Source organism: Molossus molossus, unplaced genomic scaffold (assembly GCF_014108415.1).
Source record: "Molossus molossus isolate mMolMol1 unplaced genomic scaffold, mMolMol1.p scaffold_m16_p_1, whole genome shotgun sequence".
NCBI classification, from domain to species: domain Eukaryota; kingdom Metazoa; phylum Chordata; class Mammalia; order Chiroptera; family Molossidae; genus Molossus; species Molossus molossus.
The window spans coordinates 144,571,492-144,598,887 of NW_023425344.1; the positions used below are offsets into that span (position 1 = coordinate 144,571,492).

At 40.2% G+C, this 27,396-nt stretch overlaps 1 protein-coding gene and 1 non-coding gene across 2 annotated transcripts in view; both read left to right on the forward strand.

Annotated features, from left to right (window-relative positions):
• The window catches only part of ITGA8 (integrin subunit alpha 8), a 210,531-nt gene that overhangs the window by 109,574 nt on the left and 73,561 nt on the right, over nt 1-27,396 (forward strand). Inside the window, exons 14-20 of the mRNA XM_036263831.1 lie at nt 14,449-14,494; nt 17,898-18,005; nt 22,277-22,332; nt 22,730-22,884; nt 24,122-24,259; nt 24,700-24,767; nt 26,169-26,316. Of these exons, the coding sequence (XP_036119724.1) occupies nt 14,449-14,494; nt 17,898-18,005; nt 22,277-22,332; nt 22,730-22,884; nt 24,122-24,259; nt 24,700-24,767; nt 26,169-26,316 (719 nt within the window). The remainder of the gene's footprint in view (nt 1-14,448; nt 14,495-17,897; nt 18,006-22,276; nt 22,333-22,729; nt 22,885-24,121; nt 24,260-24,699; nt 24,768-26,168; nt 26,317-27,396) is intronic.
• LOC118621527 lies at nt 6,700-6,806 on the forward strand. The gene has a single exon (XR_004957715.1). It is a non-coding gene; the product is annotated as a U6 spliceosomal RNA (small nuclear RNA).

Here is a 27,396-nt window from a genome sequence, read left to right on the forward strand (position 1 = left end):
ATGAAAGGAACTGCTGTAAATAGGTCTTGAGTGATGTGGTGGTAGGTATCGGGGGAGCAGCAGTGTTCTGGAGTCCTAGGATTAGGTCTCAGTCTTTAGTGAACCTGTCCTCTGGACTGTGAACTTCACATGTGCCTCTCAGTAACCCTGCCCCAACCTTGGGTAGGACAGGATGGCTAGAGTGGGCTGGACGTGGGTATTTCTCTTCTCCAGGTCAGTTAGGCTCTGTTTGAATAGTTTTTCCTGAGGGAAGACCTTGTTGAAAAGGACATAGGGGTCTGGAATATTTCAAAATAGTTCCTTTTCTGCTCCACCTGACAGGGAATTTTTTTGATAGTCACTGTGAGAACCTGGTAGAGATCTAGGAGAGAAAACTCATAAAAGTGTGCCCCCACCTCTGGTGTATTGGTCCCCCTGGAGTTTTTAACTCTCAAAATTGTCCACACTGAGCCTGTAGCAATATTTGCCAACTACAGTCCAGGATCCCACCTCAGCACTGGTTGCCATGGAGATTGCTGCTCTGTACTGGCCTGTCGGTGTCTTCAGTTTGGGGAGCAGCAGCTTGTCCTGTGACCTCACTTCTCCTATGGATCTAAGAGGTGTCGATGTTACAGTTTGTTCAACTTTTTGCTTGTTAGGTCAGAGTGATGATTTCCAAGCTTCTTTTTTTTTTTTTTTAATCCTCACCCGAGGACATTTTTTTTCCATTTTTTGTTCAGGTAGAGTGGGAGGGAGAGAGAGAACCAGAGAGAGAGAGAGAGAAACATCGATGGAAAGGGACACATCGAGTGGCTGCCACCCACACGACTGACCAGAGCCGGGGACAAACTGCAACCGAGGTACATGCCCTTAGCGGGAACTGAACCCGGGTCTCTCAGGACCGCAGGCCGATGCTTTAACCGCTGAGCCAAACCGGCCAGGGCTCCAAGCTTCTTATATGCTGGACCAGAAACTGGAAGCCAGTCCTTTTAAGTTTGAACTCACTCCTTTTCAAACACTCAGTCCTAGAAGTTGGCTCCTTTCTGAAATCCAAGGCACCAGTAAATATGGTGGGATATTATTTTTATACTTGATCCTGCTTGTAAAGATATAGTTAATAAAAACATGCTGCCTTGCCACTGGGGGGAGGGGAGGAAGGATGTGGAGGAGTTGGCTTAAGTTCTCCTGTATTGGAAACTCCACATTATTTCTGACCTCCCACTGCATGCTCTTTCTGTAAGTCATTTTAATTTATTAATACACAATTTAAAAGCCATATTTCAGTGTAATTCACTTGAAGCTTCCCTTCCGTCTTTGCACACTCTGGATGATTTCCCGGAGTTCACTTCCCATTTAGGAACTCAGTTCAAATGTCACTTCCTCAGGAAGCTTTCCCTGACATTGTCCTTCCTGTAAAAATACTCATCTCAGATTGAAATGATACATTTGATAAATGTCTCCTTTGCCTCATTAGACTGGACATTTTATTAGTGGATGGCAAGCACGGGCTTTGGTTTGCTCACGCTGGGACACCTAGGACCCAAAGCAGTGGCCGACATTAAAGCACCTAGTAAATATTTGTTGAATGAATGAATGAATAAACCAATTTCCTCACAACCACAGACCTTCTCATATAAACTGTTGCTCTCCTCTCTCTTTACCTAGCCACTATCTTCTAACTCTATCTAAATCTATTTTATTTGTGTGCAGGCTAAGAATGGAAATTTTAAGTAGAGCTGATGCCCTTTAAAATAAACTTTGAACCCTCTCCTGGATCATGGGAGACACCACTCAAAGTGGTGCACTCATTCTTGACAAGCAGAACCCTGACCCTAGCTCTTTATTCACTGGACCATTAAATGCCTATTGCTGTTCAAACTGCTAGACCAGGAGACCCAGCAGTCAGCGTGATAGAAATAGAACCCACCTGGGAGTCATGGGGCCCACATTCTCATTTCTTCAGTATTTATCAGCCCTGTAGCCTTGGCCATACTACCTACATCTCTGAATCTTAGCTTCTCCAGCTATGAAGTCATCCGACCCATTCCCCACCCCTCAGAATTGCTGGGAAGGTGATGTGCAAACTGCAAAGAACTCTGCCTAGTCAAATATTATTATTATTATAATTTGCATTTATCTTCAGATAGAGTGGGAGGGAGAGAGGGAGGGAGAGAGAGAGAGAAACATCGATTTGAGAGAGATACATCAAGTGGCTGCCACCCACACAACTCCAACTGGGGCCGGGGACAAACTGTAACTGAGGCACGTGTCCTTAGCGGGAACCGAACCCGGGACTCTCTGGCCCATGGGCCGACACTGTATCCGCTGAGCCAAACTAGCTAGGGCTGTTATTTCTTTTTTTTTTTTTTTTAATTTAATTAATTTATTTTTTAATTAATTTATTCATTTTTGTTGCAGATGTTTCTCCTTTTCCCCCCACTGATTCCCCCTCTCTCTCCCTCCCCACCCTTGTTGTCCATGTCCATTGTTCATGCATACATGCATATAAGTTCTGTGGTTTATCTCTCCCCCCACCCCTTCAGGGAATTGTCAATCTGTACCCCACTTCCACGTCTCTGGGACTACCCCGTTCCTGAGACTGTTATGTTCATTATATTCCACAAATAAGTGAGATCATGAGATATTTATCTTTCTCTGCTTGGCTTGTTTCACTTAGAATAATACTTTCCAGGTCCCTCCATGTCATCTCAAAGGATAAGAGATCTTTCTTTCTTATAGCTGCATAGTACTCCATAGTGTATATGTACCACAGCTTTTTTATTCATTAATCTACTGATGGACACTTGAGCTCTTTCCAGATCTTAGCTATTGTGAATAGTGCTACTACAAACATGGGGGTACATATATTCTTTCTGATTGGTGTTTCAGGCTTCTTAGGGTATATTCCTAGAAGTGGGATCACTGGGTCAAATGGAAGTTCAATTTTTAATTTTTTGAGGTAACACCATATTGGTTTCCATAGTGGCTGCACCAGTCTGCATTCCCACTAGAGTCCCCCTTTCTCCACACCCTTGCCACAATATTTGTTGTTTGATGATTTGTTGATGGTGGCCATTCTGACAGGTGTGAGGTGATACCTCATTGTTGTTTTAATTTGCATCTCTCTGATGATTAGTGGTGTTGAGCATTTCTTCATATGTCTCTTAGCCATTTGTATGTCCTGTTTGGAGAGGTGTCTATTTAGTTCCTCTGCCCATATTTTAATTGGGTTCTTTGTCTTCCTTTTGTGGAGTGGTATGAGCACTCTCTATATATTGGAAATTAACCCCTTATCTGATATATCATTGGCAATTATGCTCTCCCATACAGTGGGTTGCCTTTCCATTTTTATGATTGTATCTTTTGCTGTGCAGAAGCTTTTTAGTTTGATGTAGTTCCATGTGTTCATTTTCTCCTTTGTTTCTGTTGCCTTAGGTGATGTATCAGTGTATCTGTTACTTAATACCACCCACCAAATGGATGTGGGAGAGACAGGAGACAATTTCTAATGCTGTAGAAATTGCGCCACACCTAGCCTGTGCCTTAAGACAATGACTTGGGTAGTTTATGCCTAAAGCTTCCTAGAAGATGAAGAAGGAGAGATTTTCAAAATAACTAACATAGCAGTAAAATTCTCTTCAGTTCGTCCTATTTGCAAACATTGTTCATGTGACACTCTTCTTTCTATGTGGCCATCATTTTGTATTTTCTTACTGAAATTTTCTTGTGATCACATTATTAATATCGCTGCTTTCCTAAAAACTACCAGCCCTAACCACAGAGCAGCCCTTAGGCTAGATTGTGAAGTAGGTGAAGCTCAGCCCCTTTCCTTCCCTGGCTTCCTTTTCTTTCTGTCCCATGGGCTCCTACACACCAGCTACAGAAACTTACACTCTTTATTCCCTTTCCTCAAATGTGCAGCAAGGAAAGATCTAGTATCCTTATTCTCATCAGGATACAAGTGACCCAGGGAAGTAGGTGGCACCCAGGGACTCTGACTCAGTGGGTGCTGGCCTGCATTTTTAACAAGCTCCTTGGGAGAGATGACTGACAGACTAAGTGCCTCGAGGGCAAGGGATTTGTCTGCTCACTGCTGAATCTTTGGCAGCTAGGACAGAACTTGGCTTATGGTGGGTGTTCACCAAGCTGCTGAATGAGGGGCCCAGTATAGGGAACCACTGTGTAAATGTCTTCCCTTTCCCTCTTACCTCCCTTGAAACTCTGTAAATGTGTTCAGTAAGTCCTTACTTAATGTCTTCAATAGGTTCTTGGAACTGCAGCAAATGATAGCAAAATCAGTTTTACCACAGGCCAATTGATATAGACAAGAGTTAAGTTCTTACAGCATCTCATCAATGCTATAATGAAATGACGTTGAACAAAATGACATTATTTGAGGATTATTTGAGGGTCTCCTGTATCTTGGTATATCAGTTTGCTGGGGCTGCCATAATTAAGCACCACACACTGGGTAGCTGAAATAACAGAAACGTATTTCCTTACTGTTTTGGAGGCTACAGATCCAAGGTCAAGGTGTGTGTTGGCTGGGTTGGTTGCTTCCGAGGCCTCTCCCCCTGGCTTGTGGAAGACACTGTCTTCTCCCTGTGTCTTCCAGTGGTCTTTTCTCTCTGTGTCTGTGTCCCAATCTCCTCTTCTCATAGGACAACAGTTAGATTAGATTAGAGCCCACCCTAATGACCTCATTTTAACTTAATTGCCTCTTTACAGTCCATATCCAAATAGAGTCACATTCTGAGGTACTAGGGGGTTAGGGATTTAGCATACAACCTTAGGGGACACAATTCAGCCCATAACAATAGAAAACTCATAAAGTCCCACAACGTTTTAATCATCGAATTTTATCTGTCAGGCTGGATGTGGGGGGTGTGTCTTGTGAGATATCAGGCTTTTCTGGTTTCTTCTGTGCCATCATCCCCAGTAGACAGACAGTTCCAAATGGGGCTGGTCCTAAAGAAACACATTTTTCTCCAGGACTTTGGGCAACTGATTGGGCAGCACACATAATTGTAATTGGGGCCACAGGACAAAGTGAAAGGCCTCTGATACAGTGACATGGACTGCAAAAGTGAGCCTCAGGCAGTAGGACAGGGAAAGGTGACTTGCAGCCTCAGGATGCTAATAATGTATAAAAAACTATTTTCTTAAGGCTGACTCATTGTTTGATATTTCACTCTTATTTTTTGTGGATTTTTTTTTAAAGGAAAATAAACGCTGAGTAAATTAGAATGTTGCAACCTAATACCATGCTTCAACTCATAAATGTTTTTCTTCAGAGTTCATTTGGAAGCATTTCAGACAGATTGTTAGGATTATTACTTTTTGGGATAAAATCACGCATTTTTTTTTTAAACATTTCTTCCTCATAGCCTTCCTCTCAGTAATATTTTGCATGTTGCAATAAAAACGCAATGAAGAAAGGCTGCCTGTGTCTATTTTTAGATGAACGCATTTGCCAAACTTGGGAGATCTGTCAAAGAGACTTGTCTAAATGCCGTCTTCCCACGGATATGAACTCTTTTTCCAGTGCCAAACACTTAAACCAATTTCATAACCCATTTGCAGGTCAACATTGCCATATCTACACACCATCTTTAACCCCATCAGCATACACATTATCTTTAATCCCATCATTTCTCTTACCATCATCCTTGTATGAAAGTGAGCAGACTGGTTGGGTCCAGGTAAACAACCATACTTGACAACCCTCATTCATACAGAAGGGGCTGAGCCGAGATGGAGCCTGGATGAGAACTGCCTAGAGAAAATACTATGAGCTGTGAGCATCAACAATGCCAAGACAGGAGCCAGGAATCTGTGGGCCACAAGCTCAGGCAGTTGAGTCACGGAGGTGAGCAGGCTGATGTCCAGGATAGAGCTAGAAAGTGGCTGTCCCATCATGGAGGCAAGAGAAGAGCCAAACCCTGTAGGAGCAAAGCTGACTCAAGAGGCAAAGGAAAGTCCTGGATTGTAAATCAGGGCAGAGAAAGCATAGTCATGGGATCTCATCCAATTCCACTGGACTCTTGGCTCTCTCATCTGGAGAACCTGGAGGACTTTACCAGAGATTTGGCAATGAATGGTGACTTGTCCAGAGTTGTTAGGAAGCTGGTGGCAAAGTGAACTGAAATCTAGAATTCCTAATTTTTTGCCCTCTCTTTAGCAATTTTATACTTGAAATAAAAACACTAAATTGAAAAGTCTTCAAAGGTGTTAGATTCAACAAGAGACAATTTACATTTCAAAATTAGCCTGTCAGTACACAAAAACCTGTAAACAAATGCTGATCGTGACTTTCCAAAAACTGGAAACAACTCCTGTCCCTTAGCTGGAGATGGATAAACAAACTGTGGGCCACCCACACAGTGGAATACTACTAAGTAATAAAAAGGAATGAACTTCTGACACATACAACATCACAGATGCATTGCAAATGCACCAAGCTGAGTGAAAAAAGCCAGAACTAAAAGGCTGCTTACTGTATGCCTCCACTTGCATAACATTCTGGAAAACAGATTAGTAGATGTGGAGGCTGGGGGCGGAGCTGGGCTTCACTACAAAGTGGCATGGGAGACATTGTTGGATGATGGAACTTTTCTATTCTGGATTGTGGTGGTGGTGGTTACATGACCAGATGCATTTATCAAAGCTCTTAGAACAGGGCGCTAGAAGGGAAATTTATTATACATAAAATACACCATCGTGCTCGCTTTAACAGCACATATACTAAAATTGGAACGCTACAAAGAAGACTAGCATGGCCCCTGTGCAAGGATGACACGCAAATTAATGAAGCATTCCATAAGAAAAAAATATATATATATACCATAATTAAAAAAATTTTTTTAAGAGAGAAAAAATAGCCTGTAGATATGCTTCTGGGACGGCAGTGTGGTAAAACAGTTAAGAGTGTGGTCTCCGTAGCCAGACAGCCTAGTGTTAAAACTTCACCTCCACATTTAGGATTGTTGTAACAAAGGAATTAGTATATTTTATTTTTTATTTTTTAATTTTTATTTTTTTTATCCTCACCCGAGGACATTTTTCCATTTTTTGCACAGATAGAGTGGGAGGGAGAGAGAGGAAGAGAGAGAGAGAGAGAAACATCGACGTGAAAGAGGTACATCGAGTGGCCGCCACCCGCACGACCAACCAGGGCCGGGGACAAACTGCAACCGAGGTACATGCCCTTAGCGGAACCGAACCCGGGTCTCTCCGGACCGCAGGCCGATGCTCTAACCGCTGAGCAAAACTGGCCAGAGCAGTATATTTTAAAAGTTTAGAAAGCTAGGCAAAGGATATGCAAAGATGTATCAGCATAAACACCTAGAAGTTCAAATGCGAAAGGTTTGCACTGTCGTACATATCACCAAACTAACTTACAAGTGTGCCACTTTTCCCAACAAGACATACAAATGGCCAACAGACATGAAAAGATGTTCAACCTCACTAACTATAAGGGAAATGTAATTCAAACCCACAGTAAGATAACACCTCACACCTGTCAGAATGACTATTATCAATAAGACAAGAAATAACAGATGTTAGAGAGGATGTGGAGAAAAGACAATTCTCATATATTGCCAATGAGAATGTTAATCGGTATAGGCTTTATACAAAATAGTATGACATTTCCCCCCAAAATTAAGAATAGAGCTACCATATGACCCAGCAATTCCTGTTCTGAAAAATTGAAAACACTTATTTGTAAGGATATATGTACTCCTGTTCACTGCAGTATTATTCACAATAGCCAAGACATAGAAATAATGTAGATGTCCTTCAACAGATGATTGGATAAAGAAGATGTGATATGTATACACAGTGGAACACTACTCAGCCATAAAAAATGACAACATATTGCCATTGTGATAACATGGATCTTGAGAGTATCATGCTAGTGAGATAAGTCATATGGAAAAGGACAGGAACCCTATGATACCACTCATGTGGGATATAAAACAGAAAGTAACAAACAAACAAATAAAACAAACTCTTAGACACAGATAACAACAGTATGGTGGATACCAGAGGAGAAAGGAGGGAGGATGAAGAGGGTCAAGGGGGGTCAAATATATGATGATGGAAGGAGACTGGATACAGATGATGTATTATAGAATTGTACATTTGAAACTTATATAATATTATTAACCAATGTTACCACAATAAAGTTAATTAAGTTTTTTTAAATCTTGCCAATTCATACTCATGGAACCAGAGCATATGAGTTCTTGGTCCTTGGATCTCTACCCAATAGTGTCTAGTACTAATCTTTGTATTTCTTCCAATTTGAAAGGCCAAAAATGATATCTGCTTATTCTTTTCATTTGTATTTCTTGATTACTAATGAGGTTGAAGATCTTTTCATATATTTATTGGTCATAACTATTTATTTTATGTGAATTGCCTATTTATAATCTTTGTATTAGAATGTTTATAGTTTTATTTATTTTATTTATTTATTTTTTAATCCTCACCCAAGGATATTTTTCCAATGATTTTGATAGAGTGGGAAGGAGGGTGGAAGGGGGAGAGAGAGAGAGAAACATTTACATGAGAGAGACACATCAATTGGTTGCTTCCTGCATAACCCCAACCAGGGCCCAGGATGGAATCACAACCAAGGTATGTGCCCTTGACCAGAATCGAACTCACAGCTCTTTTGTCTGAGGGCTGTTGCTCTAACCCCTGAGCCAAACTCGCCAGGGCTGTAGTTTTATTATTAAATTTTGAGTTTTTATTATGAATTAGGGTTAATAATAATAATTTATTTATTTTTTACTAGGTGCCAGACATTCTTGTAATCATTGAAAAATATTCACATTTGACAAGGCATATATACATTATAAACATCTTCCCCCAATTCTTTCACTGTTCTTTTGACCTTGCTCAGACTTTTTGCTAAAGTTTAAACTTTATAATTCCTTTGTGATCTCTACATTTTTTCATTGTGTTTAAGGAAGCCTTCCCTTTAGAGTAATTGTAATCTTTTCATACAATTGTTAGATTTACATTCCCATGTTTATCATTTATTTGGAGGTGCTTTATGGCAATTCTCGTCCAGAATTATTTTGCATTATTAATTTTTTAAAATTCCAAAATAAAAAAAGGAGTGCCTGATGGCATTTTCAGTAACAGACTTTTTAGCATTAATATACACAGGTGGGCAAAAGTAGGTCTACAGTTGTTTGTAAGGGAAACACACAATAATTGATAAAACACCAATACAAGAATTATTTCACATGCTCACAACTGTAAACCTACTTTTGCTCACCCCTGTATTTCTCAACAAGATGAGAGTAAGAAGTGACAACTAGGAAGGCAGCAGATAAGAAGGCGCATGAATGTGCAATGTAGGCACTTGGGTTGCCATGGTGATTTCCAGGAAAGGACGCTGGGTGATTCTTCAATCTAATAAGGTCACTGCTCTTCCTGCTGTCTTCCCCTTCATCCACCTCCTTCTCCTAGGAAGTTCTTATTCTCTCCTCCCTGCACCCTGCCCGCAACCCAAATATCAAATCTACACTCAAAACAAGGTTGATGTTTTCAAATAGAACTCCAAATTTTTCTTCATAGATTAATGAAATCTGACTCTATAGTCAAACTACCACTTTAAAAGCTCAGCTCTTTTCTTCTTCCTCATTTAAAAAATAACAATTTTGGAGAAAAGAAATACAAAACGGAGGTATAATACATCTCCTATGATCTCACATTTTTAGGGTTATTTTTTCTTGCCAACTGATCCTGCATTCATGCTAATGTCCTCTTTTTGTATCCTTAAAAGTACTCAGTTGTTCCATCAAAAGCCAAAAGGAAAATAAACTGTGTTTCTCAGGCAATGTGAGGTGCTAAAAGAGGAGTCCAGCATTTTGTGAACAGTTTTTGATTAAGGGGAAAAAACCAATTTTAGTTACCAGGTTTTTTTTTTGAAGAAGAAAAAACTGGTAAGTTGTAAAAAGAAAAAAGAAAGGCTTCATTTTGAACTTGTTTGTTTTCAGAATATGCCTTCAAGAAATTTCTATAAGAAAGTAAACATTAGGTAATGGTATAAGACCTGTTGTCTCAAAGTGAAAGAGAAAGTTTGCAGAGTTATGAATCTGAATATCAGTACCAAAATTTCTGTTTTCTGATTAACATTTAAGTTTCTAAACATGACAGAATTATGCAAGATTAAAAAAATGTGTGTAGGTGTTTGTGTGTATATATGTACATGTCTTTATGCTTAAAGACAAAAGGTTGATCATAAAAGTTGTGTATTACTTTGCCCTGGCCGGTTTGGCTCAGTGATTAGAGCATTGGCCTGCGGTCCAGAGAGACCCGGGTTCAGTTCCCGCTAAGGGCACGTACCTTGGTTGCAGTTTGTCCCCGGTCCTGGTTGGGTCATGCGGGAGGCAGCCACTTGATGTGTCCCTTTCACGTCAGTTTCTCTTTCTCTTTCTCCCTCTCCTTCCCTCCCACTCTATCTGAACAAAAAATAGAAAAATGTCCTTGGGTGAGGATTAAAAAAAAAAAGGTTGTATTACTTCATACTAAATTAAATTTGGGGAAAAGTATGCTTAATTTCTACTATTCAGAAACCACAAAATAAGGAAAAGTTGATATGAAAATAAATTCCTTTCCCTCCCTCAATGTACATAATTCAAATCTTTCTTTGTTACATTTAAACTACATCCATGTACGACTCCTGGTGTTAAAGGCAGAAATAAAACTATTAATTTGAACCAAAAAAAAAATGTGTGTGTGTTTGTGTCCCTATACATTATATGTTTATGTGTGTATGTACACACATATATGTGTATACATACTAGGTGGGGCAAAAGTAGTTTTACAGATGTGAGTATAGGAAAGTTTATTCTTTTTTTTTTTTTTATCCTCACCGGAGGACATTTTTCCATTTTTTGTTCAGGTAGAGTGGGAGGGAGAGGGAGGAAGAGAGAGAGAGAAACATCGACGTGAAAGGAATACATCGAGTGGCTGCCTCCTGCATGCACGACCCCACCAGGGCTGGGGACAAACCGCAACCAACGTACGTGTCCCTAACAGGAACCGAACCTGGGTCTCTCTGGTCCACAGACCAAGGCTCCAACCGCTGAGCCAAATTGGCCAGGGCAATTTACTCTTTATTATTGTTTATTAATTACTGTATTACTGTCCATATGAACTGTAAGCCTATTTTTGCCTCACCCTGTGTATATACACAAATGTAAATATAGGTGTATGAAACATACATATAGCACATTATATATATACATATCTACGGAAACCACATACTACTTATCAAAAGAAATCACATATTTTGGAAGGACAAACTGACTATGAATACAAATCAGCAGATCAATTCTCCTCCCATAGGGAGATCTGAGAATTTTAAGGTTCTGAGCATAAATGCTTCTAGCCTTTTCCAGCAGGCACAACACCAAGGTGGTGTCTCAAAAGACAAACATACTTTTGTGGTAGATAACTGTTTTCTTGGCCTCTGAATAACTGTGGCCACATTCTCATGAAGAAAATTGTGGCCTATTTTGCCAGTTATTTTATTTTTCCAGAGTAGGAAAATTTCCACCCTAAGGCATAGCAACTAACATTCTTAAAGAAAAAGCCTTCTTGCTCATTATTATTAGGAGGGTATTTGTCAGCTTCTCATCTATAAAGACAATCTAGTCATGGTACAGCCACTTATTACTTTCTAGAATCTGGAGCGTGTGTGCGTGCGTGTGTGTGTCCCCCAATACCTACAAATGCACATGTAAAAATTTAGCAGAATTTAGTGCAGTTTACATTAGCCTGTCTTAATAACTATCTTAGTCCTTTATCTCTCTCATCTTTAGGATATTATCTTGTTACTACTTATCCCTCCACTTCACAGGCATTTATAAATCCCTGCTATGGTTCTGGCTCTGTGCCTGTGGATGCGAAGGCTATTTTATTTCAACATGTACCATTCCATAAAGTATTTGTGATATGCAAACCCAAAGGATTCCTGCCCTGGAGGAGCTTATAGTCCTGTTTTCTTTGCCATTTCCAGAGTCAGTTCTTACAATTCATGTCATGTATAAAATGCCTAATCTTGGTATATAAATATTTGGAGCCAAAAACAAAGTGCACAATTCCTCTGGATCAGTTTTCATAACGGAACTCTCCTGTCTGATGTCATGTCAACACATATGGATCAGGCCAAGGGCCACCTGTGTTACACTTGTCAAAATATTGCAGCCATGACTGCACAGGAAGAACAGAGTTCATGTTTCTTCAAATTAGATTTTTCCTTTGATACAGTACAACAGAAAAAAAGTGAAAACAGTTGAAAAGTATAAAATTCTGATATTTTTTTAAATGGCAGACTCAGAAACTTTGGCTTCTGGCTTCAAAAATTTGAACCTTTGGAAAAGGATATTTAATTCCATGAACCATAGTTGGCCAAGTTATAGCCCTTTTCTTAATGTGTTCTTTAATCTAAGAGATCTTTAGATGACTGCCATTTGACTTAATATGAACATCAGCACTCAAATATATATTTTTTAATCCTCACCCAAGGATATTTTTCCATTTATCTTCAGATAGAGTGGGGGAGAGAGAGAGAAATATTGATGTGAGAGAGACACATCGACTGGCTGCCTCCCACACAACCATGACCAGCGCTTGGGACCAAACCCCAACCAAGGTGCGTGCCCTTGACCAGAACTGAACCCACAACTCTTTGGTCCATGGGCTGACACTCTAACCACTGAGCCAAACTGGCCAGGCCAGCACTCACATCTTTTAAAATATGGAGCTTTGGAGTCCAGTTCTGGACTATTATCTGAATTGGATACTGTACTGACAAAACAAAAGACATTCTGACTATGGTTTTAACCCTGAAGATATTTGAGTTGGTTTTTTAAAAAAACAAACATTTTTAATAAGAATTATTGTCTTAGGTTGGCTTTTTCCAGAGTAGACTTTAAGACAAGGATCAGAAAACAAGCAATTTGAGAAATAATCCAAAGAAAACACTGTGAAGGGAGTCGGGAAGAGAGGTGTGGAAAGGAAGGATGCAATACAAGATTACTGTAGAAAGGCTGACACTATGGGCAGTTAGGACTCTGCCCAGCTGGGGAAATCTGGGAGTTAGGGAAGTACATGCCTCAGAGTCATCCTGCTTGAGGGGTAAAGAAGCTCTGGGAGCCACTGTCCCTAGCTGTCGTAGCATTCCCACCCATCTTGGCCCAGCCAAGAGAAGCCCTCCAGAGGAGAATCATAGTTGCTTGAGTCTGACACTGGTCCTATATCTCGGAAAGGTGAGTGTTTAGGGAATCTGACTACAAATCATTTTCCTGCGCAACCTCCATTAATCCAACTTAATTCCTTGATTGCTTTTCCATATGGAGTAGTCAAATATCGGTCCCCCGCCCCCTCTTTTTTTATTTTTATTTTTATTTTTACTGCTGTTCTAGTAGACTTAACCAATTATAGTTTCAACTATTGTAAGTTTTCCTCTGTGGCCATTATTTCTATGTCCAGTGCTCTCACCTCTGCATCTAAACTTGATTCTGCACATTAAGCCATTGTCATTTTTGTTTTTGTTTGATTGCATCCACCAAGGATAACCATTATAAATTACATTAAGAAAAACAGATCTCTCTGAGACCATTTTGAGCATTACCCCTCAAATAGTCGAAGACTGCTCTACTGCCCGTGACTGTTCACCCCAGCCCTACCTCTTCCACAGTTGTGCGAACTTTATGGAATTTATAGGTTAGCCTCCTGAAACCTCAATTTACTCACTGGCAAAACTGTGCTAATAATAGAGACTTCCTAACTTCTTGTTAGGAATCAGTAAGGTAAACCATTTAGAAAATTTTCTAGCCTATAGTAAGTGTCTAATGTTGTTATTGATTATCATTGTTGTTATCTAAGATCATTATAATGATATGCCCATTATTTCATATACTACTAATCTCTTTGCCAAAAGTATACTCACCATTTACACTATTTGTAAAGAGCAAATGATTGTGTCAAGATGACAGTCAAAATGTCCCACTTCATTGGTAATATTGCTGACCTCATGGGGTTGATGCTGGCAGGGGAATACTAAATACTATGTTTAGGAGCCTGGTGCACAGTAGGCACTATGCACATGCTTTCTCCCTTTTGCTTTCTTAAGATATGAGCTTTGAGTCTGGAGGATGGGAGAGGTGGTGTTATGATGAGTTTCTTAAGCATTTATAGAAAGCAGGGCTTCCTAAGTCCAGCAGGGCTTGAAATCTACTGGTTTATGTGTCATATTGAACATCAGAGTGAGTTCCAATATCCTTTCTAAAATGTCATAAGAAAGGCTCAATTTGCCATGCTTATTTGTATGACTCTCACTCGCAATCAGCTTTTCAGGATAATCTATGTGCTATTTATAATGATGAGCTTAGACTGTTTCTATAAATTTGTGCACGTGTTTTGTGTTTTTGTCTTTTTTAGATTTAATTGTGGGTGCATTCGGAACAGGAAAAGTAGCTGTTTATAGGTATGTAGTTGATGGTGTGCAAATGTTTTTTAATTTTTTTTTAATCCTCACCTGAGGATATTTTCTCCATTTATCTTTAGATAGAGTGCAAGGGGTAGGGGGGAAGGGAAGAGAAAAACATTGATACGAGAGAGACACGTTGATTGGTTGCCTCCCACATGACCCCAACCAGGGCCAGGCCAGGGATGAATCGCTACTGAGGTACATGCCCTTGGCCAGAATCGAACCTGGGACTATTTGGTATGCAGGCCGATGCTCTAACCGCTGAGCCATACCATCCAGGGCGCAAATGTGTTTTTTTTTAAATTGAGAAATATAATTGACATGTAACATTATCTTAGTTTCAGGTGTACATAATAATTCAATATTTGTATATATTGTGACACCATCACTACAGTAAGTCTGGTTACCATTCATCACCATACACAGTAACAAATTTCTTTGGCTTGTGAAAAGAACTGCCAAGATCTACTCGCTTTGCAACTTTCAAATACATGATATAGTATTATTTACTATAGTCACTATGCTGTACATTACATTGCAGATCTTATTTATTTTATAATGGGAAGTTTGTGCCTTTGACCATCTTCACCCATTTTGCTCATTCCCCACATGACCCCCACTGCCTTTGGTAACCCCTGATCTATTCTCTGTATCTATATTTGTTTTTTTTTAATTTTTTATAGATTTCACATATAAATAAGACCATACAGTATTTGTCTTTGTCTGAATTTTCTTCACTTAGCAGATTGCTGTGAAGGTCCTTCCATATTGTTGCAATGACAAGATTTTCTTTTTGCAGCTGAGTAATATTTCATTGTGTGTATGTGTGTATATGTGTGTGTGTGTGTGTGTATCACATTTTCTTTCCCTGTTCATCCATCAATGGATGTTTTTCCAATTGTTTCAAGTTCATTTCCATTTTGTTGGTGGTTTTGCCTTAAAGAGTATACCCCAACTATTTATTTTGGAGAACAGTTAGATGCTCTTTTAAAAGTTTGGAGAAATTTTTGCTCTCATTTTTTCCCTTTCATTTATCCCTCTGTATTTTTGTTCTCCTAACTCATAACCAGACTTCTAGCCCATACTAACAATGTTAAGTAAAATATGAGCCCTGGCTGGTGTGGCTCAGGAGATTTTGCTATAAACCAAAAGGTGGCAGGATCGATTCGCAGTCAGGGCATATACCTGGGTTGCAGGTAAAATCACCAGCCAGGACATGTAGGGGAGGCAACCAATCAATGTTTCTCTCTCACATTGATGTTTCTCTCTCCCTTCCTCTCTCTCTCAAATCAATGAAAATATATCCTTGGGTGAGGATATACTAATAAATAAGATATGAATCTTAGCAGAACTTATAAAGTGAAACAATTTTAGATGTTACGATATTGAATTGCTTCCCTTTGCTTTAGAAATGCATTAAAATGTTTTTATAGAGAAGGCATCTGTGGTGGGAGAACATTACTATGTCCCTTGGCCTCTATAATCAAGTGAGGACACTAAAGGAGGGAATAGAAAATACCTGGAATTTGTAGCCTCCAATAGCAAGTATTGAACATCAGTTCAAATATGACAGGTCTGCCTTCAAAAGCCTGGCCATTCCCACACACTCTCACTTTGCAATCTTGGCCAAGTTTCTATACCTTTCTGGGCTCCTGATTTTTCATCTATAAAATGGGGATAACAATATTAACTTTATAAGTTTATTTTTGTTAAAAGGTTAAGTAGGACTCTGCATGTAAAGTACACAGAACAGTAACTAGTAGACAATTGGTGCTCAACATTTTTTAGATTATTTTTCTTCTTAAAAATAGTTTTATGGGAATGGGAGACTCTAGGTCAGGAGATCAAGACAAAAGGCAGAGAGCAGCCCCATGTGTTCTGGGCACATATTGTTGACCTAGCTCAATTCTTAGAGAGATTCTAAAGTTAGGTTTCCTCAGGTAGGCAAGAGTCTCTTCTTCACCAGTCCCAACACATACTCAGAGGGCCGATTTATATCAGCCACTCTCCACTTCAGGTTATAGACAACCAGATCATTGAAACACTTCAAGTACCAAAAGGATGAGGCTGCGTTTGCTGTGGCCACAAGGATGTGCCAATCAGAGCTGACACAGTGAAACTGACTCATGGGCCAGCTGCTGTGCTCTGGATCCACACATTGTGCCAAGGTCATGTGTTCCATGAGCTACTCCCAGCCTATTACTGGGCACAACCGGGATAGAAATGTAGGCCCAGCCTTGTGAGATGTGGAGCTCCTCTAACAGGCAATGTTGGCTCCCCCATGCCCTGGCTGGAACTTCCTCACTGGATACCCCCTCTTCCCTCTTTCTCAGCCCCTATCGCAGTCTGACCACTGGCTCCCAGCCTCCTACAGTCTCTCCCCTTTTTATCTCATAAATGTTTGCCCCCTAAATGTCTTACAGGTCTAATCCTGTCTTACTGTCTGCTTCTTCAAGGACTGGAGCTAACCCAATATTGAAAACAAAATTATATAACAGAGTACAGATAAATAAGGTAACAGAGTTTAGGAAAATTCCCAGTGGGCCCCATCATTGTAATCATTAAACAGTTCAGTGTTCTAAACAACACTGCCCTACGGCACAGTCCTCGCACCTGTCAGAAAAAAACCTATGCAATGCATTGTCCTATCACATTGTCATCTGGAGACTAGACTCCCAGCTACCACTTCTCGGAACCGAGCTTTAAATACTGTCCTGTCCCCTTTTCCTATGACTTACATTCTCATCTGGTTATGGGTTTAATTGAGTTTATATTAGTCCCTCTTCCTGAATTTGGCTGCACATTAGAATCACCTGGAATGTTTGTTTAACATTCCAGTGCCTGGTCCTGACTCCAGTGATCTGAGTCAATTTGCCAGTGGTGGGGCGTGGGCATATTACCTATTTTAATGCTCCTGATGCTTACATTATACAGTCAGGATTGAGAACCACTGCTCTGTGTGAAAATAACTCTGCAGAGAGAGCATGGCTAGAAAATGATCAAACTAAAAAATCATCAACCAATACTGTGAGAAAATTTGCAAAGCTCAAGTACTATGGACACACGATTGTAGGATGATGTAGTTCCTCAAATATGAATATAGATACAGTGGCAGGTCTCAGAGCATTATTTGACAACATCTCACCAAAACACCACAAACTCATGCCATAAGCAAAGCAGGTATGAGAAGGCAGCTTTCCTTGATGGGCCCAGGACATCCTTTATTTGTATTCACCAGCTCCCAGATGTAATGAGTTGAGTCTGGTGCCCACGTGTTTTAAGCAGTGAGGCAGATTCCTGACACAAAGGCTGGGAATGTTGGCAGTGGCCCCTAGAAGTGAAGTGTGCTTCTGCCTGTGGCTCCCACAGCTCATTTAAATCCTGTGTTTTCTCCCTGCAGAGCGAGACCTGTGGTGACAGTGGATGCCCAGCTTCTGCTGCACCCAGTGATTATCAACCTGGAAAATAAAACTTGCCAGATTCCAGAATCTACGACCTCTGTGGCCTGGTGAGTTAGTCCATTCAGACTACGCAGGAATTTTGTGAAGATGCACCTGCTGGGTCTGTTGGTCTGGGATGGGCCCTGAGACTCTGCATTTCTAAAAAAAAAAAAAAAAAAAGCTCTAAGAGGATGCTGATGCTGCAGGTCTGTGCACTAAATATGAGTAGCAAGCAGTAAGTCTTTAAAAAAGAAGCCAGAATCTATGACATAATGCTCATCTTTTGCTGTCCAATTATCACATGAAGGCTGTTTCTCCAAACAACAGGCTCCAGGTGCATCTCCAACTGCAGATTCTCAACAGCAAATCAAAAACAGTATTTTTGTACTGGCAACTGCAGATCTCAAAAACAGTTTCTATCAGTGGTTGGTTGAATCCACAGATGTGAGGAACCAACTATAGAGTCAAAAATTATATTGCTTGGGGGTGTCAGCAACCCTAACCCCCACTTTATTAGAAGGTCAACCATATAAAAACACTTGGGAAAGTTCCTAATGAAACTAATCTTTACGATCTCTTTCAGATTCTTGGCATATTGAAAATATAATAAAATACTTTGACTTTTGCATTTGCGTATACTATGGATACCACTTTTCAGACATATATAATGTCCAATAACTAATTGGGTTAAATTACTTGGTCTCCTGTGCTGAAAACAGATGTCAGTTTTCTAACTTAGCATGTACCATTAGACAGAAGGTAAACATTATAAAAATAGAGATTTTGGTGTTCTAAACTATATTTTTGTGGCCATGATGTTATCATCAGGAATGTGCCTGGGCTATAGGAGAGCATGGCTCATACAACTTATTTAAGTGTTGCTTTTGAATCTTTCTAGTCATCCAAAGGGACTACAAAATGAAACTCGGTTGTAACACAGCCAGAGAAAATACCACTTAGTTTTTAATATGCAGGTCCTCCAGGGTCAGAAGTCTGTCTTATTGGGTATATCCTCAGAATAATCAACAAATAACTTGGAGTGTTTGAGATTTACCCTCATTTTCCAGAAAATGGAAAATGCATGGTCTAACTCATGCAGTATGTTTGGTTCCTGAGAATGTCAGAATGCAGTCTTGACCCAAAGAAGTTACAGTATTTCCAGCCACTTTTTGGGTACTGTTGATGGCCTTTGAGGCAGGGGTGTGCAGAGGATCCTGAAGAATTCTTTGAAAACATCCTTTGCTGCGAGTTCCCCATTCTTGGGAGGCTGTCCTCTCTTTAACCAGCTTTATTTATTTATTTTTATCCTCACCCGAGGATATTTTTCCATTTTTTTGTACAGATAGAGTGGGAGGGAGAGAGATGAAGGGAGAGAGAGAGAGAAACATCGATGTGAAAGGGACACATCAAGTGGCTGCCACCCGCACAACCAACCAGGGCCGGGGACAAACTGCAACCGAAGTACGTGCCCTTAGCGGGAACTGAACCCGGGTCTCTCCGGACCACAGGCCGACGCTCTAACCGCTGAGCCAAACCAGCCAGGGCTCTTTAACCAGCTTTAGAAAGTAGCTGGGGAATGCCCTGACACATTTTAAAAGGGCTTAAAATCATACAATGATCTGAGAAAATATCTGAAAGAGCTAACTAGCATCTACCCTTACCCTGGCATAATTAAATGAACATAAAATGAGCTGTGAGAGCTATGTGGGCATGAGTATTAAAAATTCAGCATTTCCCCCAATAGTCCTATGTTCGCACATTCACAGCTCAGTGGGCTCTAGGCTAAATTCTTTTCAGCGTACGTGAGTGGCACACTGATATAAAGTGTTGTTTCAAACTAGATGATTTTTTTAAGGATCTTTAGTATTTTTATAAAATTTAAGTAGTTTTACCAGATTACGTGATCTGTTTGGTTTTATGGAAAGAATATTGTTACTTTGAACAAGAAAATGTCTTATGTACTGTTTTCCTTGTTGCATTAAATCATTAAGATAAAATGCAGTTTGTTATGTAGGCAAATATATAATTATTTATTTGATTCTCTTGCATACATTTTCTGAAAGATGTTTCATTTTCACATTCAAAAAATTTGAATGGTGGCTCAGAGCATTGGTCTAGAATGTGTTTCTCTGATACTTTTTAAATTTGTTCTAAGAATTTAGCTTAGTTTTTTTCTAAAATGGTTGAAAAGCATTTGTTGATTTTATTTTCTTCACTTTCACTGACGTGAATTTCTGTGTCTTTCAAACAGCTGTGTAGGTTTATCAAGCATCTACTACTAGAAGTTCTAAATTAGAAATAAAAACATAAAGCCAGCTCAATCAGTTGTAATTGTTAACCAATCAGAAAAATTAAAACTGTTTAGTAAAAAATTTTCATTTTCTAAATTTAAAAGTTTATAACTATCGACCTTTCTATCACCCATGGCCAAGAGCAATGCTGCATCACAGAATCTTTGTTCCAGCCATTATTACATTGGGTTAGAACTTGTGTCAGGGGATTTGTAGTGGATCATCCTGCCTCTGACATATCAGAAGCACCAGAGACAAGTTCATGGAGAATTTATGTGATGAGAGAGCTGAGTTGATTTTTTTTTCCCAATCAGACCTATTCAGACTATAACTCACCATTATGACTATGACCACAAATTCTAGTTTGAAATTTTAACTCAATTAGTACTTACTAATAATGGTGCACAGCTTTCTTTGATAACCAAGGACTTCCAAAACAACTTGAAAACAGAAAAAAAAAATTCCAATTTTGAAAGCCAGACCTGCTAAGAAATTTAAAGATGCAATTAACTACCCATCTTCCTGAATATATCTAATCGAAGTAGAAGTGGACTGGAACTTGTGATTTCTCTGGGGAAGTGGTAAAAACACTGTAATGACATAGAAATCTCAGGAAACTCTTGGCTTAATGGCAAGTGGCAAATTATTTACCCTGGAGGGAAACATAGACTGAGGTCACAGGAGATAGATGAGTCCCAGATGTGACACATTTTCATTATATTTGACACAGGAAGCTGACACATAATTAAAGTATGATTAGGGATTATTTATTCCTTTTAGGTTCTGTAGAAATATTCTAATCTGGTATATATTTTACTACCAAAAATGAAAAGACTGTCATTAAATCATACTTAAGTACCTTCTTATATTTTCACTTTCTTAGAAATGTGAAAAAGCCCCATCACAAAGGCTGGCTGTCAGGGCTTGACATTTTTCAGGAGGGAGGTGAGCATAATCAGTCACGGCTGGCAGAGTCAACTGGCCATTTCTTACTCCTTCTGAGGCCACAGAACAGGCCCAAGTGCAGGTCATCCTACAAGCCATGGCAGACACCCTCTGGATTATGTTCAGGGCGACACTACAAAGTGTCTCTTGTGCACGGCTCCCCTCCTTGATGTCTTTATAGCCGTATCATTGTGCCTACCTGGCTGGCCTCCTTATTGTCCTTCCCTTGAGGCTCCCTCTTCTAGTGTTTCTGTCTCCAGTTGTACCCCACCCCTGGCAAGTTACCACGGAGTTCCCCTCTTCTTCCAAGCAGAGTGGGGATGTGGGTTAATCACACCATGGTGCTCCAGGCCTCTTAGGATGAAATCCAAATTCTTTTTTTTTTTTTTTTATCCTCACCCGAGGATATTTTTCCATTTTTTATACAGATAGAGTGGGAGGGAGAGAGAGAGAGAAACATCGACGTGAAGGGACACATCGAGTGGCTGCCACCCGCACGACCAACCAGGGCCAGGGACAAACTGCAACCGAAGTACGTGCCTTAGCGGGAACCGAACCCGGGTCTCTCCGGACCGCAGGCCGACACTCTAACCACTGAGCCAAACTGGCCAGGGCTGAAATCCAAATTCTTTAACATGACTTTCAGAGCCTGTTCCCCACCGACCTTCCCCATCTTGCTCCAATGCACCAACCGTGCGAATTTCTTCAGGTTCCTCAGCTGGGGGTCATGTTCTTGCTCATCTCCAGGCTCCACCACTAGTTGTTCCCCTAATGTGCTGCCCAATTCTTCACTCTCTGGCACATGGAGATACTCATTTTTTTGAATAAAGCCAGCAAGCAATTGATTAATCAATCCACTGATTAATTCAGCTAACCTCACCAGGCTTAGTTATATTAGTGTTGTGGCCAACTGGTAGGACGTGTATATTTTTAATAAACATATATTGATAAATAAATCTATGCATATTTATTTTTTTACTTGTATGTATATAATAAGGAACGTACAGAGGAAAACCGTGTATTGGGAGTGAGGTAAGGGAAATGTTCTACTTCAGATTCAAAACTTGATTAACCAATAAATTATTGACTCTTATTTTTCATAGCTTTGCCTTAAGAGTATGTGCATCTGTAGAAGGCCAGAGCATCCCAGACACAATAGGTGAGCATGTTGTCATTTTTATCCTCCTGCAGTACCCTGAGGTCAGCGGTCGGCGGGTCTGCACAGCCCACACACACTCTCGTGAGCCCTGTAGCAACCAGGGCGCCTAGTGCGCACTGAGCCTGCTTTGTAAACACGACTCAAATAACTGGTATTACTATTATCTATAAAAGCAAATAATTGTGTGCAGGGGGCGGGGGCGGGATAACAATTTGTGGGGAAAAGCCACCTTTTTAGCTTGGAGAGTATTTCAGAAAGCTTTGCTAGTGATCCCAACTAGACACCAAATGTTTCCTGAGTAAGCGGGTTGAACTCGGAACTCCTACCTCGGATAAAGCCCTGCAGTCACAGACATGTTTCCTCTCCTGATGGCATTTGCTTTATTTCTGTCCTTCAGGCCTGGCCGCCGAGGTGCAGTTAGATTCCCTGAAGCAAAAAGGTGCCATCAAACGCACGCTCTTCCTGGACAGCCACCTGCCGCAGCGCGTCCTCCCTCTCGCGATAACACGGCCGAGATCCCGCCAGTGCCGGGACCTGGTGGCTTACCTGCGAGTACGTCTCCCTGGACCCCTCTGGCCTCGCACCTGCACAACCGCCTTCCAACCACTTTTCTCCATTTAACCTTCACCTCTATTTTCATTTTATTGGAGGAAACTTTATTTTAAGACCGTATACTCCTGTCTCAGGCCTAACTTCCTTCCACTGACCCAAAGATGTGCTGCTAGTCATTCCAATGGCTTCTTGTTTTGCTCACAGACTTGATTATAGCACTAACTCAGGTGGTTTTCATTTCTCACTGACTCCCCCGCAAAATAACATCCTTTATTTGACTTTTTCTCCTACATGAGTATGTTTGGCCAGATTTTATCAATGTGGATTTCAGAGCCAACTCAGGAAAACGTTTAGGCATTCAAAGCCTTTATTAAAAGTCATTTATAATTATATATTTTAAAGCAGTGGACTTTTAACAATAACTCCAAACATACCATGAAATTTTAAAAGCCAAAATATTTATAATACAATTATCTCATTTTCTTACCAGTTGTAAGGTTATTAGTCTTGTTTCGTCTCCTTTAATGGACATAGGGGAAATCTGATAAAGGCAAAGTTTACAAACATGCTCTAGAAAGCTGGGTGCATGACCCTGGAGTCTCATTATGACCTTGACTGGCACACTACTGAGGTAGCATGTTCACCACATGGTGTAATTGTTGGGCGTGCGCAGGGCTTGCTACTGGTGCTACTCACTCCTCCCCTCACAGGAGTTCTATTTCTTTTACTGAAGGAACTTCAAATATGCTGAAGGTGTTTTGAAGTTCATGCAAGTGAGGGCTAATGAGATGATAAATGAAAAGAATCAAGGTATTTTTTTTCTCTGAGTCCAAAAGAACTCATAGATTCTGCCAACCACATGAAAATATAAATCCCAATTTGTGAAACTTCCAACATTTATGGCATATATAAGTATGATTTTTTTTTTTTTTTTTTTTTTTTACTTTGCAATTTGGCCAATCTGTGTGAGTTTTGAAGATCTGGAGAACCTGAAGATTACCTCTAGAAGCATGTTTCAGTGAAGCCACGGCTCTAAATGATTCATCTCTGATTGTGTACTGATTAAGCTGGCCGCTGTACACCACATCAATCTGTGTGCTTAAGCTCGCAGGGGTGACAATTCCTTCAATTCCTTCATCATTCACTTTCATTGACTAAAGTCAAGTGCCTTTCACAGACTGACATCTTGCAGCTAATTCACAGAGCCCTCCTTGAGTTTGTGCTCATTTTTCCCTAGGATGAAACTGAGTTCCGAGATAAATTATCTCCAATCAACATTAGTTTGAATTATAGTTTGGATGAATCCACCTTTAAGGAAGGCTTGGAAGTGAAACCAATATTGAACCACTACAGGGAGAATGTTGTTACTGAACAGGTAGGTCCTTGACAGTCTTCGTTGGTGTCTTCTCAGCTGTTTGTCTTCATTCCTGCCCACAAACATGTAACATTTGGGAGATGTTTCTAACATGTTTCCTGAGCCCACTGCATCATTGTGTTTTCGGAAGCACGTCCCTTGTGCAACCAAGATTTAATTTGTTCAAAATGTGGCTGTAATGGAAGCAATACAGCCTGTAATCCTCAAAACATTGCCAGAGTCACATTCTTGACAGACATTTCAGAATGAGTTGAAATCGGGCTATTAAACTGGACCATATTGGGAGGTCACTGCCTAACACAGGGCTTCTAGCTGGGTAGAATCATGCCTAGTGAAATGAAAGCTTTGGTTTAATTTGTGGAATCATTCATAATTTTCAAGAAAAAGGATGTGACTCAGGTTTTCCAAGATTATTCCTGATGTGTGTTTGCACACCACAGGCTCACATCCTGGTGGACTGTGGAGAAGACAACATGTGCATTCCTGACTTGAAGCTGTCAGCTCGACCGTGAGTTTAAATAAATAAACTTGTACATTTTATCTAATGGAATACAGGTGTTTATTTAGAGCTTCTTTGGAGAAAGTATACACTTTCAATTACTACAAAGAAATACACTGCGTGAAAGTCTTGAGCTTGGCTACACTTTGGATTAGCCTGTGGTTTGGGTCAGTTCTTTGTCATTGGTGTCAAGTGATACACTCTAAGATTTCGCCTGGGCTGTTTCATCTTTCAGCAGAAATGGGAAAAAAATATTTTTCTTCAAAGTAAACTCGTCTATGGGGTGGTTCACGTTGTATTTACTTGTCTCAATTCTGTGAGCAAAGGATTCAGAGACGGGGTGGTTCCATCAACACCTTGGCCAAAACCTTTTTTACAGCATCCCATGACTCAAAGGCATTCTTAAAATTGTCAAAACAAAATCAACTTTAATTTGCTGGGGAAAAAATGTAATGGCACTGTATGGAGTAAACAAAGCAGAAGGTGTCTTAAAATCAAACAAGATCATGGGCTTCCCAGTTGCCTGTAATGACGGGTCACGAGTCCAGCACTGGAGAATTGCATTGCATCATGATATAGAAAGAAATGAAATTAAGATGTAAAACATCTATGATGGGAAAAAACAGATTCCTGCTCTTTCACCCCACCCCCCACCCCTAGGACCCGTCTCACTGCCTGTGTTTGGAATCGGCTTGGAACCTCTCAAGACTTTCTCCAAACTTCTCAAGTTAGCCAGTGTCCAAAGCAATAGCTTTGATTGAGGGTCAAAAGTGAAATATGCATTTCCAAATGTTGGTTCAATTAGAAGTTTGGAGTGAATTAAATTTCCTCAAAATATCTCACAATCCTCAGTCAGCTATTTGTGATCTTCTTTTATCTGCCTCTTTCTTCCCTCTTATTGTCCACTTTGTATTACACTGAGTTTCTAAACAGTGTCTCTCCCTTGTTTGCCAAGGCTCATCTTACTTCCAGGTGGGTGTTTTCAGGGATGTGCTGGAGCTGCTCATTCTGGTTTGTGAGCCAATTGTCACATTTTCTAGAATTTTTGTTGGCAGATTGTTAAGTATATCTGCAGCTTGAAATTGACCACAGTGGGAGGAGTCATACCACTGGAATCAGCAAATGCTACAAATAGGTGTGGGTGGGCTTTTGTTTTTTGTGGGGTTTTTTTTTTTGAGACCTGGTTGTTAAACATTGACCGGCACATCATTGGATGTTTTCCTGCCCTTCCCATCCAGACAGAGTTCTCGATTCTTCTCACTACTGCTTCATGACCATGCATCTTCTTTTTGTCCCAGTCTTGCATTTCTACTTCTTCCATCTTTTCCTCCCAGATCAGTCCTTAAATAAAATACCCATGAACCCAGAGGAGTATAGTATCTAATGATTCCTATTAAACTGCGTTTCTAGAGATAAGCATCAGGTCATCGTTGGAGATGAAAATCACCTTATGCTCATAATCAATGCAAGAAATGAAGGCGAAGGAGCCTACGAAGCGGAACTCTTGGTGATGATACCAGAAGAGGCCGATTATGTGGGGATTGAGCGTAGCAACAAGGTAATGCCTACAAATTGTTTGAAGTAGTAAAGTGCTAGGTATATTTTGGAAGTCAAATCACTGTTAAGTAGAGCCATCTTAGCTGAGAGTTTCTCCCTAAATAAAAGAGAACAAATGGCACTTTACATTATTCATTATAATAGAAATGAGCCAGGAAGGGGGATGGTCTTAAACAGTATTAATAGGTTTCTTGGCCATGTGTGCAAAGATACATTTGCCAAAGTTTGAGAGGTGAAGCAAGGAAGAGAATACAATTGGCCGAAAGAAGCAGTTTACCAGTTGATGGATCTGTCAGCTAAATTCACAAGCTAACTCCGACCCTCGCTGGCTGTTTTCAGGCCTTTGTTTTACATTCCTTCAAGTTTCAAGCAGGTCCCAGGAGGTCTGGTTCTCATTATTGCTTGTGGAGGAAGGTCCAGCCAATCCCCGCTGAGCACTGATAACAACCCTAAAGAGGCACTGGAAAGGAAACACAGTCATTTTTCTTTCTTCATGGTATACCTTTTCGGGACCGGGACCAAGAAAAGCCAGGTCGTTATCATTTGCCAGTCCTGCAGTGCCACAATTCATTAAACTGATATGGATGCTTTTTATAGCATTTCCTTTCTTGTCAGAACATGAATCTTCCCACTCAGAGTATCCAAAGGTTCTGTTGTGTTTATAATTGCTTAGTGTAAAAAACCATTACAAATACATTGTAGGATAATGGAGAAAGTCCCTCGTTTTCAGAAATATGCAGACTCGCCCTTGAGGACAGAGACCACGTTTAACATCCTGTCAGTCATCAGGCACTTCACACACAGTGAGGCACAGTGGCCGCTCCTTCACTTGATGATGGATCTGTTCATTAAACTACGCTGATTAAATGCATGAGAGTTTTCAAATACTGTCTATGATAAGGAGTTTGAACGTGCTCATGTTTACATCATTTAATGAAAAACAATTCCTCGGAAGAGATTGTTAACAAACTGTAGTGACATTGGTATTTTATAGGCATTGAAAAACATCGAGAATAAAAAACTTTATGCTTACCTCTAGTCTCACGGTTTATATTTTGGTTAAATTATATTCTTGGTACAA